Raw genomic sequence first — 17,117 nt, forward strand, 5'->3', positions numbered from 1 at the left:
ATAAATAAAAACAGTATGGGGATGAGGTAGGTAAAAATGGGTGGGCTATTTACGATAGACTATGTGCAGCGATCGGTTAGCTGCTCAGATAGCAGATGTTTGAAGTTGGTGAGGGAGATAAAAGTCTCCAACTTCAGCGATTTTTGCAATTCGTTCCAGTCACAGGCAGCAGAGAACTGGAACGAAAGGCGGCCAAATGAGGTGTTGGCTTTAGGGATGATCAGTGAGATACACCTGCTGGAGCGCGTGCTACGGATGGGTGTTGCCATCATGACCAGTGAACTGAGATAAGGCGGAGCTTTACCTAGCATGGACTTGTAGATGACCTGGAGCCAGTGGGTCTGGCAACGAATATGTAGCGAGGGCCAGCCGACTAGAGCATACAAGTCGCAGTGGTGGGTGGTATAAGGTGCTTTAGTGACAAAACGGATGGCACTGTGATAAACTGCATCCAGTTTGCTGAGTAGAGTGTTGGAAGCAATTTTGTAAATGACATCACTGAAGTCGAGGATCGGTAGGATAGTCAGTTTTACTAGAGTAAGTTTGGCGGAGTGAGTGAAGGAGGCTTTGTTGCGGAATAGAAAGCCGACTCTTGACTTGATTTTCGATTGGAGATGTTTGATATGAGTCTGGAAGGAGAGTTTACAGTCTAGCCAGACACCTAGGTACTTATAGATGTCCACATATTCAAGGTCGGAACCATCCAGGGTGGTGATGCTGGTCAGGCGTGCGGGTGCAGGCAGCGAACGGTTGAAAAGCATGCATTTGGTTTTACTAGCGTTTAAGAGCAGTTGGAGGCCATGGAAGGAGTGTTGTATGGCATTGAAGCTCGTTTGGAGGTTAGATAGCACAGTGTCCAAGGACGGGCCGGAAGTATATAGAATGGTGTCGTCTGCGTAGGGGTGGATCAGGGAATCGCCCGCAGCAAGAGCAACAACATTGATATATACAGAGAAAAGAGTCGGCCCGAGGATTGAACCCTGTGGCACCCCCATAGAGACTGCCAGAGGACCGGACAGCATGCCCTCCGATTTGACACACTGAACTCTGTCTGCAAAGTAATTGGTGAACCAGGCAAGGCAGTCATCCGAAAAACTGAGGCTACTGAGTCTGCCGATAAGAATATGGTGATTGACAGAGTCGAAAGCCTTGGCAAGGTCGATGAAGACGGCTGCACAGTACTGTCTTTTATCGATGGCGGTTATGATATCGTTTAGTACCTTGAGTACCTTTACTAACTAAAGTTTCTTCATCCGATGGTCACCCCTACAAAGATTTGAAATTCAATATTTTTACTCATGTTAATGTGATGGACTGTCAGCTCTTCTATTTTAAACGATATCCTCACCATCATTTGCTCATGATTGGTGAACGCATTGGTCAACGTCACCATCCTCGGGCCCCTCTGGATGGGCGGAGTTTTCACTTTTAGTCCAATGATAGTGTGTACGGAAGTGATTCAACGCGGGTGTTTTGTCGATGTTGCAAACAGCTGAGAAGACGAGAAAAGGTAGCTAAACTGCTTTCTTATTGAATTAATACGTCCTAATAGAAATTGTAGCAGCATAATAATAATTTTGATAGCCAACCACACTTCTGTCGACTAAACATGCAGTCTTACAAGCCTATTACTTCCGTTAGCTTAGCCGGGATCACAACTAGAGGATTTTGGCTACTTCTAGTAGCTAGAGAGAAGTAACGATAGCTAACATACAGGTTAATATATTAGACTATGGAAATTGGTTTGCATGCCAATCCGTTTGTGCCATCACACCAACTCATTATTTGTCTCGATAATGACAGCAACGGAGTTGAAAAGAGCACACACTGATCTAGGTCCAGACTATTAAGTGGACCTCCTCTTCTGATCCCTCCAATGTGTTCTTTCATCCCTCTCTCCGTTGCCTCTCGTTACTCATAGGCCTATTATATCCGTGTCTTTTTTTGTCAAGAGTCGTTCAGATGAGGGGTAAGGAGGATGGACTTTACTGAGTGTTACAGCGACACGGTGTCCAGCCTTGCCGTGGCAGCACGCGAGAGCAATGTCAGGCGTGTGAGCTTACTGATCCAGAGAGGCTGCAGTGTGGACAGCAGGGATAACCGTGGCTGGAACGCCCTCCACGAGGCTGCAGCCGCCGGAACCATCGTATGTGTAAACCAGCTACTTAAGGCTGCCGGTAAGGTTTGAGTTGAGAGAAGGGAACCATCTCTGTAATTCTATGTCTCTTTGTGAAAATAAAATAAATCCACCTCCTTCATTGCTCTGATCCGAAGGAACTGACCAAGTGAAAACCCAACCTAACAGTGGCGGCTGGCATCGAGTCAATTGATTAGTATCATACACATCAACGATGTGGATGATACCATTCCATTATAGTACGATGTGGTTGATACCATTCCCACTGACTCCATTTCAGCCATTATTATGAGCCAGCCTCCACTGCAACCTAATGATGAGCTTCCTCCTGTCAAGTCTTTTCCAATTAGTGAAAGGGAAGAGATGGGTTTTCAATTTATTTAAATATAGCCTATCTGAACAGGGCACCTAAAAGGGGCATTTCAATATTCTAAAAGTGGATCCTTCACTAACCTCCTTGGCTCCTCTTTGTGGATCCTTCACTAACCTCCTTGGCTCCTCTTTCCATTGGCCTTTCCTTCAGAAGGAGCCTCCAGTGGTTGCCGTGCCTACGTGGGCTCTCTGACACATGAGGGTGAGTCGGCGTTGTACCTGGCCGTGCAACGCAGACACCTGGCCGTGGTCAAGCTCCTCCTCAGAGCACACGCTGACATCAACCAGCCAACCAATGACCTGTCCTGCCCTCTCTACGCAGGTAAGGCACACCGACATAGACAAAACACTTGAACTGTGTTATAGGTCTTATTAAAAGTGTGTGTGTGTGTAGCAGTAGACTGCGGGCACACAGATATCGTGGAGTTGCTGGTGCGGAAAGGGGCAGAGGTTAACGGAACACACACGGCCTCCTGCTGGACCTGCCTTCATCAGGCTGCCTATAAAGGTCACAGTGACATTGTGCGTATCCTGGTGGGCGTGTGTCGCCTGGAGGTGTTTGACGATCACATGATCACTCCCCTGTTTGTGGCTGCACAGTACGGACAAAAGCAGTGTCTCCAGATCCTCGCTGACGCAGGTACATATCTGTGTGCGCTTTCTGATTAAAATAAATACATATATTTATTTAAAAAAGGCCCAGTTCAGTCAAAATTCTGTTATTTTTTTCTCTGTTTTATATCATATTGTACCACAGCTGATGAAACAAGCACTGTAAAAATGTGTAAAAATTGAATGTGTTATTTCCTGGTAGTTGCTGGTTATAAATACAATCTACACAGGACCTTCTAATCAGCAGGTTTGCATGGTCACCCATGGAGAGTTGCGGCTTTCCATGGTGACGTCACTATACAGTAAATTGGTTATTAGACCAATAACAAAAAGTTCCAAAACTGCCGATCACAGCTAGTTTTCAATTTTACCTTCCCCACATAGACCACTCCGACAGCCCTAACAATTATTGCTCGAGGTTGTTTATTGTTGCTAAAAAGCCATTTTTGCCCATTTTTAAATGGAAATCTATAGGCCCTTTCACACTGCATTGTTCGTATCTTCAGGCGAGACTGGCCATGGGCTAGCTTATCCTGTGTTCACACAACCATTTGTTAACCCTGGGCTAACGGGCGACCAACATTCTCTCTCTGCCACGCAACCAATGTTATAAACAAGAAGACATTTATTAACACATGAAGTCCTCCTGCTTCTAGCCTAGCATTTGATTTCCTCCTGCTTCTAGCCTAGCATTTGATTTCCTCCTGCTTATAGCCTAGCATTTGAACTCCTCCTACTTGTAGCCTAGCATTTGTGGTCCTCCTGCTTCTAGCCTAGCATTTGAACTCCTCCTGCTTGTAGCCTAGCATTTGAAGTTCTCCTGCTTGTAGCCTAGCATTTGAAGTCCTCCTGCTTCTAGCATTTGATTTCCAAAAGTGATGGTTTGTATAAACCTTGCAGTCTGCCTGTCTGACCTCGGCAACAATGTTTCACTTTCGAAATGCGATCTTGCCCCTGTACAGAGAATGCTATGAAGGAAAGAGACATGAACATTTCTGGTCCAGGCGAAATCATGCAACAATATTATTATCATGGATATATCCAATTAAATGACAATAGAAAATGGCCATAACAACCAATGTTTTTGCACGGATTAAAGTATTTCAAGTTTTTGTCTGCATATGGCTGGATGAAATATTATAAATGTACTTATTAATATAGCGTGCAGAACGCATCACGAGCATGTGCTAATTAAGTGGAAGTGCAGTTATTGTGATTGGACAGTGAATTCTATGCGCTGTTCATGACCTCGTTTCACACGGGCTATTTTGGCACCATGTTTATGGGGCTAGCCACAAAAAGTCAGTGCTAACCCTGCTCCGGCCCAGAGCCAGCTAGCCCTGGGCTAATGTTGGCGCTAGCCCACTTTACAATGCGCAAGTCTGAACACTTGCTTAGACCAGGGCCAAAATCTCCCTTAGCCCTGGGCTGAAATGCAGTGTGAATGCACCATATACAGTAAGGTACTTAATTGTTACTCAGAAATGATTTGATATTGATATAAAAATGGCTGCATTGGGCCTTTAAGTCACTGTATAAACATTGTATGTTGTTTACATGTTGGGGTTGTAGGTGCCAATGTGAACACCCAGGCGTCAGACTTGGCAACACCGCTGCTGATTGCATCACAGGAGGGCCACGAGGGCTGTGTGGAGATTCTTCTGGACCACAATGCCAACCCAAATCTGTCTTGTTCCAACAACTGGCCACAGCTCCCCATCCACGCGGCTGCCGAGTTCGGCCACAACACTATCCTGGCCAGGCTGATTGCTGTGACACACCGGGTGTGTGACCGTGGAGAGGGTGAGTTGAGTCCGCTGTACTCTGCTCTGAAGAACAATCACAGCCACTGTGTAGATCTGCTGCTGAGGGCCGGCTTCAGCCCAGATGCCCAGGACTGTAGCTCCCTCTTCAGCTCAGACACCACATCGCCGCTCGCCTTCACCCTGGCCTTGAATTGCACATCCTCCCAGCCCTTTAGCGATTCGGCACGCTTGCTGGTAGCCGCAGGGGCCACTTTGACCAGGCGGGAATGGCTCTACATTCTGGCCATGTGCAAATCCGATGTGCTGCAGTATGTCTTACAACAAAGGAGCATCCCCAGACCAGATCAGCTAAGCAGGACCATCTCGCTCTGCTCTAGGCCAGAGCAGCAGAGCAACAGGCCACTCAGTCCAGAAGAGTTGCGTGGGCTGGTGTGTGAGGCGCTCGACATGGTATGCCATGCTTCCTACTGGTTGCCCACGCTACTTCAGGCAGGCCTGGAGCCCTCCCTACTGTTGCAGAGACCTTACGCCCTGAGGAAGGCAGACAGTGAGGTTTTGAATTACTTCCTCCAGTTTGTCAATTGGTCGACTCTCTCTCACCCACTAAAGGAGATACTGCTACCCCGAAAGGAGAGCACCTGGAGGCCACATCACGGTAAGACACACGTACAAATATGATTTTTTTTTTGCATTTAGCTGAAGAACGTCTTATCCAGACTGACTTAAAATAAGGGCATTCAACCACTGGATAATATGCACACAACAAATCAAATCAAATTTTATTTGTCACATACACATGGTTAGCAGATGTTAATGCGAGTGTAGCGAAATGCTTGTGCTTCTAGTTCCGACAATGCAGTAATAACGAGCAAGTAATCTAACTAACAATTCCAAAAAAAACTACTGTCATACACAGTGTAAGGGGATAAAGAATATGTACATAAGGATATATGAATGAGTGATGGTACAGAGCAGCATAGGCAAGATACAGTAGATGATATCGAGTACAGTATATACATATGAGATAAGTATGTAAACCAAGTGGCATAGTTAAAGTGGCTAGTGATACATGTATTACATAAGGATGCAGTCGATGATATAGAGTACAGTATCAACGTATGCATATGAGATGAACAATGTAGGGTAAGTAACATTATATAAGGTAGCATTGTTTAATGTGGCTAGTGATATATTTACATCATTTCCCATCAATTCCCATGATTAAAGTGGCTGGAGTAGAGTCAGTGTCATTGACAGTGTGTTGGCAGTAGCCACTCAATGTTAGTGGTGGCTGTTTAACAGTCTGATGGCCTTGAGATAGAAGCTGTTTTTCAGTCTCTCAGTCCCAGCTTTGATGCACCTGTACTGACCTCGCCTTCTGGATGGCAGCGGGGTGAACAGGCAGTGGCTCGGGTGGTTGATGTCCTTGATGATCTTTATGGCCTTCCTGTAGCATCGGGTGGTGTAGGTGTCCTGGAGGGCAGGTAGTTTGCCCCCGGTGATGCGTTGTGCAGACCTCACTACCCTCTGGAGAGCCTTACGGTTGAGGGCGGTGCAGTTGCCATACCAGGCGGTGATACAGCCCGCCAGGATGCTCTCGATTGTGCATCTGTAGAAGTTTGTGAGTGCTTTTGGTGACAAGCCGAATTTCTTCAGCCTCCTGAGGTTGAAGAGGCGCTGCTGCGCCTTCCTCACGATGCTGTCTGTGTGAGTGGACCAATTCAGTTTGTCTGTGATGTGTATGCCGAGGAACTTAAAACTTGCTACCCTCTCCACTACTGTTCCATCGATGTGGATGGGGGGTGTTCCCTCTGCTGTTTCCTGAAGTCCACAATCATCTCCTTAGTTTTGTTGACGTTGAGTGTGAGGTTATTTTCCTGACACCACACTCCGAGGGCCCTCACCTCCTCCCTGTAGGCCGTCTCGTCGTTGTTGGTAATCAAGCCTACCACTGTTGTGTCGTCCGCAAACTTGATGATTGAGTTGGAGGCGTGCATGGCCACGCAGTCGTGGGTGAACAGGGAGTACAGGAGAGGGCTCAGAACGCACCCTTGTGGGGCCCCAGTGTTGAGGATCAGCGGGGAGGAGATGTTGTTGCCTACCCTCACCACCTGGGGGCGGCCCGTCAGGAAGTCCAGTACCCAGTTGCACAGGGCGGGGTCGAGACCCAGGGTCTCGAGCTTGATGACGAGCTTGGAGGGTACTATGGTGTTGAATGCCGAGCTGTAGTCGATGAACAGCATTCTCACATAGGTATTCCTCTTGTCCAGATGGGTTAGGGCAGTGTGCAGTGTGGTTGAGATTGCATCGTCTGTGGACCTATTTGGGCGGTAAGCAAATTGGAGTGGGTCAAGGGTGTCAGGTAGGGTGGAGGTGATATGGTCCTTGACTAGTCTCTCAAAGCACTTCATGATGACGGATGTGAGTGCTACGGGGCGGTAGTCGTTTAGCTCAGTTACCTTAGCTTTCTTGGGAACAGGAACAATGGTGGCCCTCTTGAAGCATGTGGGAACAGCAGACTGGTATAGGGATTGATTGAATATGTCCGTAAACACACCGGCCAGCTGGTCTGCGCATGCTCTGAGGGCGCGGCTGGGGATGCCGTCTGGGCCTGCAGCCTTGCGAGGGTTAACACGTTTAAATGTCTTACTCACTTCGGCTGCAGTGAAGGAGAGACCGCATGTTTCCGTTGCAGGCCGTGTCAGTGGCACTGTATTGTCCTCAAAGTGGGCAAAAAGTTATTTAGTCTGCCTGGGAGCAAGACATCCTGGTCCGTGACTGGGCTGGGTTTCTTCCTGTAGTCCGTGATTGACTGTAGACCCTGCCACATACCTCTTGTGTCTGAGCCGTTGAATTGAGATTCTACTTTGTCTCTGTACTGGCGCTTAGCTTGTTTGATAGCCTTGCGGAGGGAATAGCTGCACTGTTTGTATTCAGTCATGTTACCAGACACCTTGCCCTGATTAAAAGCAGTGGTTCGTGCCTTTAGTTTCACACGAATGCTGCCATCAATCCAGGGTTTCTGATTAGGGAATGTTTTAATCGTTGCTATGGGAACGACATCTTCAACGCACGTTCTAATGAACTCGCACACCGAATCAGCGTATTCGTCAATGTTGTTGTCTGACGCAATACGAAACATCTCCCAGTCCACGTGATGGAAGCAGTCTTGGAGTGTGGAGTCAGCTTGGTCGGACCAGCGTTGGACAGACCTCAGCGTGGGAGCTTCTTGTTTTAGTTTCTGTCTGTAGGCAGGGATCAACAAAATGGAGTCGTGGTCAGCTTTTTCGAAAGGGGGGCGGGGCAGGGCCTTATATGCGTCGCGGAAGTTAGAGTAACAATGATCCAGGGTCTTTCCACCCCTGGTTGCACAATCGATATGCTGATAAAATTTAGGGAGTCTTGTTTTCAGATTAGCCTTGTTAAAATCCCCAGCTACAATGAATGCAGCCTCTGGATAAATCGTTTCCAGTTTGCAGAGAGTTAAATAAAGTTCGTTCAGAGCCATCGATGTGTCTGCTTGGGGGATATATACGGCTGTGATTATAATCAAAGAGAATTCTCTTGGTAGATAATGCGGTCTACATTTGATTGTGAGGAATTCTAAATCAGGTGAACAGAAGGATTTGAGTTCCTGTATGTTTCTTTCATCACACCATGTCACGTTGGCCATAAGACATACGCCCCCGCCCGTCTTCTTACCAGAAAGATGTTTGTTTCTGTCGGCGCGATGCGTGGAGAAACCCGCTGGCTGCACCGCTTCGGATTGCGTCTCTCCAGTTAGCCATGTTTCCGTGAAGCAAAGAACGTTACAGTCTCTGATGTCCCTCTGGAATGCTACCCTTGCTCGGATTTCATCAACCTTGTTGTCAAGAGACTGGACATTGGCAAGAAGAATGCTAGGGAGTGGTGCACGATGTGCCCGTCTCCGGAGTCTGACCAGAAGACCGCTTCGTTTCCCTCTTTTTCTGAGTCGTTTTTTTTTTTTGGTCGCTGCATGTGATCCACTCGGTTACACTGGTTGTAAGGCAGAACACAGGATCCGCATCGCGAAAAACATATTCTTGGTCGTACTGATGGTGAGTTGACGCTGATCTTATATTCAGTAGTTCTTCTCGGCTGTATGTAAAGAAACCTAAGATGACCTGGGGTACTAGTGTAAGAAATAACACGTAAAAAAACAAAAAACTGCATAGTTTCCTAGGAACGCGAAGCGAGGCGGCCATCTCTGTCGGCGCCGGAAGTACAGATAGAGTACAGATACAACTAAGAGTGACATGCGCACACACATGGAAAAATGTCAACAGATGAGTAATAATTGTGTGTGTGTGTGTGTGTGTGTGTGTGTGTATATAGAGTGTGTGCCATCTCTCTCTCACCTCTGCAGGCTGCGAGTCAGGGAAGAGTTAGGTTCCGTGGTTCTGATGCAGACAGCTGTGGTCCGACAGCTTCCTCTTCCCCCTCCACTGCAGATATACCTCCAGTTCAGAGACATCCCACCACCCTCGCACGCAACAACAGTCCCACAGGGAGGGTTTCCACAGCGACTATAACGATGACATACAGGGCTTCATATAACCTGCCACTGAAGAGATGTCCTCAATTCAAAAAATATCCACACACACCCAGTTCCCTATGCACACACCCAGTTCCCTATGCACACACCCAGTTCCCTATGCACACACCCAGTTCCCGATGCACACACCCAGTTCCCGATGCACACACCCAGTTCCCGATGCACACACCCAGTTCCCGATGCACACACCCAGTTCCCGATGCACACACCCAGTTCCCGATGCACACACCCAGTTCCCTATGCACACACCCAGTTCCCGATGCACACACCCAGTTCCCGATGCACACACCCAGTTCCCGATGCACACACCCAGTTCCCGATGCACACACCCAGTTCCCGATGCACACACCCAGTTCCCGATGCACACACCCAGTTCCCGATGCACACACCCAGTTCCCGATGCACACACCCAGTTCCCGATGCACACACCCAGTTCCCGATGCACACACCCAGTTCCCGATGCACACACCCAGTTCCCGATGCACACACCTGTTCTATGTTTCTGTTCTGTTGATGTGTGATTTTGGAATAGATCAGCTCTATTGTAACACTGATGTTGGTGAAAATGAATATTTTTGTATCCTTTGTAGAATTGCCTGTATGGTTTGTTTTGATTATTGTTAATTAAAACAAAGTATCAAGCTGTTTTGGGGTAAACTTTTTATTTTAATTATAAATAATAAAAAAGCTCAGTTCCATTGTGGTTTTAGTTTGTAAAAACATATTTTTCTAGTTCAAATACCTGTTTGTTTTTTTCTTACCTCACTCCAACAATCCTCTAACCCTAACCTTCACAATCAGTTATTTTTTATCTACACCGGTCTAATACCATGTTAGCACCTGGTATTACGGTAATGTTCCAGTGTTCGCAGAGATTACATTCATGGTAAACGCTGCATATGTCGACGCAATCAAATGGCTTCTAACCCGTGATTGGATTGAATCCCGGGCCTTATTCAGTTTGGCACGATGTTAAGCACACTGCAGATAGAAATGCAAGGTGTACACAACCCTCTACTCCACATGATAGAGAAACATGTCCATTTCCATCTGCAGTGCCCTGCTGCATCCTATTACTACTGGACCATGTCAGGTGTCAGGACCTTGTTCCAACTGGACTCACAATGACCCAACTTGTATCTGAACAGGGATGATCTCTGCATTGTCTGTTTGGGCCCTCCAAGACCTATACCAGGCAACAGACAGTGACTACTCCAGGGCCCTCCAAGACCTATACTTGACAACAGACAGTGATTACTCCAGGGCCCTCCAAGACCTATCCTTGACAACAGACAGTGATTACTCCAGGGCCTTCCAAGACCTATACTTGACAACAGACAGTGATTACTCCAGGGCCCTCCAAGACCTACACTTGACAACAGACAGTGATTACTCCAGGGCCCTCCAAGACCTATACTTGACAACAGACAGTGACTACTCCAGGGCCCTCCAAGACCTATCCTTGACAACAGACAGTGATTACTCCAGGGCCCTCCAAGACCTATACCAGGCAACAGACAGTGACTACTCCAGGGCCTTCCAAGACCTATACCAGGCAACAGACAGTGATTACTCCAGGGCCTTCCAAGACCTATACCAGGCAACAGACAGTGATTACTCCAGGGCCCTCCAAGACCTATACTTGACAACAGACAGTGACTACTCCAGGGCCCTCCAAGACCTACACTTGACAACAGACAGTGATTACTCCAGGGCCCTCCAAGACCTATACCAGGCAACAGGCAGTGATTACTCCAGGGCCCTCCAAGACCTATACTTGACAACAGACAGTGATTACTCCAGGGCCCTCCAAGACCTATACTTGACAACAGACAGTGATTACTCCAGGGCCCTCCAAGACCTATACCAGGCAACAGGCAGTGACTACTCCAGGGCCCTCCCAAGACATATACCAGGCAACAGACAGTAACCAGAGGGTTACTACTGAAGGGTTGTCTCACTCCAGTCCGGAAGAGCTGCTGGCTGTGCAGGCTTTCAATCCAGCTCTGTTGTACACCAGATTCAAGTATTCACTATTATGGTCTCCTCTCAGAACCATATTTATCTGAAACAGATGCTGTGGTGGGTACTTATATTTGTTCTATTTCACACGTGTACAAGTGTGTTTTATAAACGTGTGAATTGGGAAGTTTTCTTTTTTGCATATCCCAACCCCCCCTGAGACGCCCTCTGAGAGTGGTGTTAATATAGGACTGAACCCTAGACCAGACCCTAGAGGACCCTGGACTAAGTCCTGGAGAACCCTGGACCAGACCCTAGAGGACCCTGGACCAGACCCTAGAGGACCCTGGACTAAGTCCTGGAGAACCCTGGACCTGACCCTGGATGGTACCCACCACCACTCTGACCCTGGATGGTACCCACTCCTGCAGTAATAAACATAGTGAATCCAGGCCGGGTATGGTTGACCTCGGGGGTTCGTGGTCCTCGCCTCAAAGTCCCATGATGTAGAGCGCTGCCTGCCAGGGCTGATCAGCCACTTTCTGAGAGGAAAGATACAAAGAGGACTGAAGAAGAGGTAAGGAGGACACGAGGGAAGGTTAAAGACATATATAGAGAATACAGGTGAGAGGGGTGAGGCCATGAGGGAAAGGTTAAAGACATGGGGAGAATGAGCAAGCGTACAGGTTAGAGGAAGAGAGGGGAGGCACAGGGCCCGGGGGGTAATGGTGTGCATTAGAGAGCTGGTAAACGAGAGGGATTACCATCATTCACATGTTGCACTCGATCATTCCCTCTATTGTACAGGCAGACAATAAGGGCCAATCGGTGGAGGGCCATAAAAAGGATAGACGCACACAGACAGCCAACAACCCTGGACACAGACAGCCAACAACCCTGGACACAGACAGCAACCAACAGGTATCTATCTGCAAACTTTAAATTTACTTTATACCAAACCATATCTTTGGAGACACCCCAGGGTTTTGGGGTCCTTTCCTGTTATTCAAGTTTATGAAGAATTAAAAATAAATAATTAAAACTTTTTGGGGGGGGTTATAAATGGGCCGATTTTCATTTGTTTTAGAGCTTTTGGTCTTCTGATGAATTGAGGCTGCTGCAGGAATTGAAATGGCAACTATGGAATAATGCACCCTTTTCTCACTGTTGAGCTGCCCTGAACTGTACTGGGCTGACGTGGAGATTTCTTCACATTGCCCTTCCCAGCAGCTATTTATTTTTTTAACCTTTATTTTACAAGGCAAGTCAGTAAAGAACAAATTCTTATTTTCAATGACGGCCTAGGAACAGTGGGTTAACTGCCTGTTCAGGGGCGGAACGACAGATTTGTACCTTGTCAGCTCAGGGATTTGAACTTGCAACCTTCCAGTTACTAGCCCAACGCTCTAACCACTAGGCTACCCTGCTATGGTGGATGCATAACTAGGCCAGCGCGGTATGGCACCCCATCATGCTGGTCACAGAGCAACATGCTGACAGATCTATTGCTTAGCATCAGAAGATTAGTTGTGAAGCGTTGGGGGGGGAATTACTTAGAAACAATGGATTGAATCAGCTTGTTCAGCATTCTCATTAACATGCCTTTAGCTGTGTTTGCTTTGGTATTTGGTTGCTCTTGATCAGATGGAAATGTGCATTCAAAAGGTTTGAAATGAAATGAAATTTTTAGAATGGATTAGAAATGTTTGTTTTGCTTTAACACTTTTGTGCTTATATTATGGTACGTGTCACCACCTTCACATGCCATACAACTAGAGATGTGTCCACTCTAAAGCGTTAAGGTTGACTTCCCAATAAAGGCCCTGCTTGAATACTTCAAAAATGCATCTTTCCTTCAGTCCTTCCTTTTAAACCTAATCACAGATCAGACTACACTGCGTTCCCTTATGAAAGTATGCCAGATTAGACCCAAGGACGGATGCATTTGAACAAATTGAGCTCATGGCTGAAACAGTTTACAATGCCACACACCGTTGCAGTGTCCACCCCGGCACGTGTCCACCCCGGCAACTGTCCCCCCGGCACGTGTCCACCCCGGCACGTGTCCACCCCGGCACGTGTCCACCCCGGCACGTGTCCACTTTTGACGATGGTTTGATGTATTTCAATATCTCTGAACCTGTTATAAAAGGCAAAAAGGCCCAGGCTGTCGCTTCTCTATGTGATTATGAAACTTTCTGCCTGGTTTTCTCAGAGGGGGGGGGGAATCTATCAATTCAACAGCAAGTCTCTTCTATCAAATGTATGTCATGAGTATGAAGCATGGTTCCCTCTGATCTATTTTAAAAACAGGCTGTAAAAAACTTAACACATGGGTCACTTTGAAAAGTAACTGAAATGTTTTCCTATACTTGGTGATGTACAGGATATAACAACATATGTTTAGAGTGATACATAGTGATTAACTGTCTTCCCCTCTCATTTTTCTACATCAAATAGTTGTGGTGCATTTAGGAGGACTGTGCTATCCCAGGCTTCTCCTTGATGCTGTACACTTTAGCAGGAGGGGGTACACTCTGTGGGGTGGCCGCCCTCGTGCTCCTCATCGTGTCCACGGCAACCGACTTCTGGATGCAGTACCGCTACTCGGGAGCGTCGGCCAATCAGGGCCTCTGGAGGTTTTGCATCAATCACAAGTGCCACGCCCACACCATCACTGTGGGTGAGTACCGAGTAGTAGAGTGTACAATCTACCTTTTTTAACCTGTGTTTTAGGATCCGCTTCGACCTTTAACCTGTGTTTTAGGATCCGCTTCGACCTTTTAACCTGTGTTTTAGGATCCGCTTCGACCTTTAACCTGTGTTTTAGGATCCGCTTCGACCTTTTAACCTGTGTTTTAGGATCCACTTCGACCTTTAACCTGTTTTAGGATCCGCTCAACCTTTTAACCTGTGTTTTAGGATCCGCTCGACCTTTTAACCTGTGTTTTAGGATCCGCTTCGACCTTTAACCTGTGTTTTAGCATCCGCTCTCTTAATTTGTCTTACTTTCATGACAGTGTTATGAATGTCAGCTGACATTGACATGATTACCAGTTTTTGGAAAACACAGACCTGCCAACTATTTAGAAATGTATGAAGGTCCTACATACTGACAGATCAAGAAATTATAGCTACACAGAGGAAAGGGATTACTTACCAATGTTAATATACTTATATGACGGTGTCCTCTCTGCACAGCCTTCTGGGATGCGACAAGGGCCTTCATGCTGCTGTCTGTGCTGAGCTGCTTTGCTGGCGTATTGCTGGGCCTGAGTGCCTTCGGCAACGGCACCAAGAGCAGGAGGGTTCGGACTGGGGGCTTCGCTCTGCTCCTGTCAGGTAAACACCCGATTTGAAAAGACAGGAAAGTTAAAATCATGTAAGACCTACAGGGGGTTTACTTTGACCTGTCCAGGTCCTTCTGAGAGAGGTGGATGAGAGGAGGGGTGGAGGAGAGTGAGAGATGGGGTGGATGAGAGGAAAGGAGACTATGAAAGTAGGAAGTATGGGATAGTGGAGCAGTCTATAATTATTTTTAGTACGTTATTTAATAGATTTGTTTATAGACTTGAATATCACCATTCTTCAAAAGGTGTTTCTGCTTTGGCCACAACAGGTGTTTCTCTTCCTCCACCACTCTGTTTCATCCCTCAGGTTTCCTAGCTCTGTTAGCTCTGGCCATCTACACTGGCGTGACGGTCAACTTCTTTGGCAAGCGCTTCCTTGATTGGCGCTTCTCCTGGTCCTACATCGTAGCTTGGGTGGCCATCATCTTATCTTTCGCTGCTGGTAACCTCCTCTAATAAACCCATCAGGCCTTTAATGTGTTTTAGATAGTATGTATTGTACACAAGGTATATTGCTATGTTGTGTACAGTCTGTAGTGAGGTTAGAATCCTCTGCAATCGATCTTCGATTAGCAATGCTCACACTCCTTCAACAGATACGTGGTTAGGATGGATCTGCCAGCAACAGACAGTGCAGGTGCTGTAGATTGTGTCAATGTCACATGGGCTTTTTCAGGCCATCCAAATTCAGACTTGCCAGAAGGCTTAGTCCCTCTAAGTACAGGGTCTTGGCATATTGTCAATGTAAGGCAGTGACCCTTTCCTTGTTGCTCGTTCTTTCAGGTGGGTTCCACCTCTGTGCCTATCAGAAGAACATTGCCGAACCGCCTCCTACCAATGTTCAAGAAAGCTAAATGGGAAGTAATCTTTACCTGCACACTAAAGAAACAGCTACCAACCACTCGTCTTTACTATTGTCACTGATAGCGATGTGACAGCAGCTATGGAAACAACATGTCTGGCAAAATCTGCTGAACAGAATAAATAGGACTGATTGACTCCAGCTTGGTCTCTAGTTCACTGCTTAGTCTTTTAATCTGTTTTCTGGTGAAGCTATGTACGGAATGTTCTAATTGACCACCTTCCAGGTCACTGAATCACACCCTTAAGCCTGGGGGTGTGATTTAAAGCAGGGTTAGGGTTGTGCTTCCACAAATCCATCCCTACTCACCTCTGGATGGCACTTTAGTTGTGTAAAGGCAACAGAGTAGAGCGATAGAGAGGACCAAACCGCAACAGGAGCCTTAAAAATACTGTAGGCTACATTTGCAGGCCAGAAAATATCCCTACATTAACATATGCATGTAACTGGGCAGCAGGTAGACTAGCGGTTCAGAGCGTTCGGACAGTAGCCCAAAAGGTCACTGGTTTGAATCCCCGAGCAGACTAGATCAAAAATCTGTCCCTTGAGCAATACACTTAAACCCTAATTGCTCCTGTAAGTTGCTCCAGATAAGAGTGTTTGCTAAATGACAGAAACGTTCTAAATGTAACTTTTGCAGGTACAGTGGCAAGAAAAAGTATGTGAACCCTTCGGAAATACCTGGATTTCTGCATAAATTGGTCATAAAAATTTGATCTAATCTTCATCTAGGTCACAACAATATACAAACAGTCTGCTTAAACTAATAACACACAAACAATTATACGTTTTCATGTCTTTATTGAACACACCATGTAAACATTCACAGTGCAGGGTGAACCCTTGGATTTAATATCTGGTTGACCCTCCTTTGGCAGCAATAACCTCAACCAAACGTTTTCTGTAGTTGAGGATCAGACCTGCACGAGGATCAGACCTGCACGAGGATCAGACCTGCACAACGGTCAGGAGGAATTTTTGACCATTCCTCTTTACAAAACTGTTTCAGTTCAGCAATATTCTTGGTGTCTGGTGTGAACTGCTCTCTTGAGATCATGTCACAGCATCTCAATTGGGTTGAGGTCAGGACTGACTGGGCCACATTTTTCTTCTGTTGAAGCCATTCTGTTGTTGATTTACTTCTGTGTTTTGAGTCTTTGTCCTGTTGCATCACCCAACTTCTGTTGAGCTTCAATTGGCAGACAGGCAAATATTCTCTTGCAAAATGTCTTGATAAAAATCCAATCAAATTATATTTGTCACATGCAGATGTTAATGCGAGTGTAGCGAAATGCTTGTGCTTCTAGTTCCGACAATGCAGTAATAACCAACAATTCCAAAACTACTACCTTATACACAGTGTAAGGGGATAAAGAATATGTACATAAAGATATATGAATGAGTGATGGTACAGAGCAGCATAGGCAAGATGCAGTAGATGGTATTGAGTACAGTATATACATATGAGATGAGTATGTAA

General features: G+C 46.5%; 2 protein-coding genes across 6 annotated transcripts; both read left to right on the forward strand.

The window, feature by feature from the left end:
• The first annotated feature begins 1,402 nt into the window (after nucleotides 1-1,402).
• Nucleotides 1,403-10,108, forward strand: asb3 (ankyrin repeat and SOCS box containing 3). 5 transcript variants are annotated; one of them, XM_042322939.1, is made up of 6 exons: nucleotides 1,403-1,510; nucleotides 1,953-2,177; nucleotides 2,661-2,831; nucleotides 2,904-3,149; nucleotides 4,694-5,542; nucleotides 9,244-10,108. In XM_042322939.1, the coding sequence occupies exons 2-6, from the start codon at nucleotides 1,979-1,981 to the stop codon at nucleotides 9,438-9,440; spliced, it is 1,662 nt and encodes a 553-aa protein (XP_042178873.1). In that variant the 5' UTR covers nucleotides 1,403-1,510; nucleotides 1,953-1,978; the 3' UTR covers nucleotides 9,441-10,108. The 5 variants fall into 5 exon arrangements, with proteins under 5 accessions (XP_042178873.1, XP_042178876.1, XP_042178875.1 ...); XM_042322942.1 differs by having other exon boundaries at nucleotides 2,907-3,149; XM_042322941.1 differs by having other exon boundaries at nucleotides 2,664-2,831.
• An 86-nt stretch (nucleotides 10,109-10,194) lies between these two features.
• On the forward strand, nucleotides 10,195-15,778 carry LOC112251994 (lens fiber membrane intrinsic protein). Its single transcript, XM_024422867.2, has 6 exons — nucleotides 10,195-12,002; nucleotides 12,233-12,346; nucleotides 13,886-14,108; nucleotides 14,627-14,767; nucleotides 15,083-15,217; nucleotides 15,559-15,778. Exons 3-6 carry the CDS (start codon nucleotides 13,931-13,933, stop codon nucleotides 15,627-15,629), a joined length of 525 nt encoding a protein of 174 aa, XP_024278635.1. The 5' UTR covers nucleotides 10,195-12,002; nucleotides 12,233-12,346; nucleotides 13,886-13,930; the 3' UTR covers nucleotides 15,630-15,778.
• Nucleotides 15,779-17,117: the final 1,339 nt, after the last annotated feature.

Source organism: Oncorhynchus tshawytscha, linkage group LG06 (assembly GCF_018296145.1).
Source record: "Oncorhynchus tshawytscha isolate Ot180627B linkage group LG06, Otsh_v2.0, whole genome shotgun sequence".
In the NCBI taxonomy this organism is placed as follows: domain Eukaryota; kingdom Metazoa; phylum Chordata; class Actinopteri; order Salmoniformes; family Salmonidae; genus Oncorhynchus; species Oncorhynchus tshawytscha.

Coding starts and splice junctions, on each gene's coding strand:
- asb3 (XM_042322939.1), top strand. CDS start 1,979: ATGGACTTTACTGAGTGTTACAGCGACACGGTGTCCAGCCTTGCCGTG. Junction 2,178..2,660: donor CCAGCTACTTAAGGCTGCCG/GTAAGGTTTGAG, acceptor CCTTTCCTTCAG/AAGGAGCCTCCAGTGGTTGC. Junction 5,543..9,243: donor CACCTGGAGGCCACATCACG/GTAAGACACACG, acceptor GTGTGTATATAG/AGTGTGTGCCATCTCTCTCT.
- LOC112251994 (XM_024422867.2), top strand. CDS start 13,931: ATGCTGTACACTTTAGCAGGAGGGGGTACACTCTGTGGGGTGGCCGCC. Junction 14,109..14,626: donor CGCCCACACCATCACTGTGG/GTGAGTACCGAG, acceptor CTCTCTGCACAG/CCTTCTGGGATGCGACAAGG. Junction 15,218..15,558: donor CATCTTATCTTTCGCTGCTG/GTAACCTCCTCT, acceptor TCGTTCTTTCAG/GTGGGTTCCACCTCTGTGCC.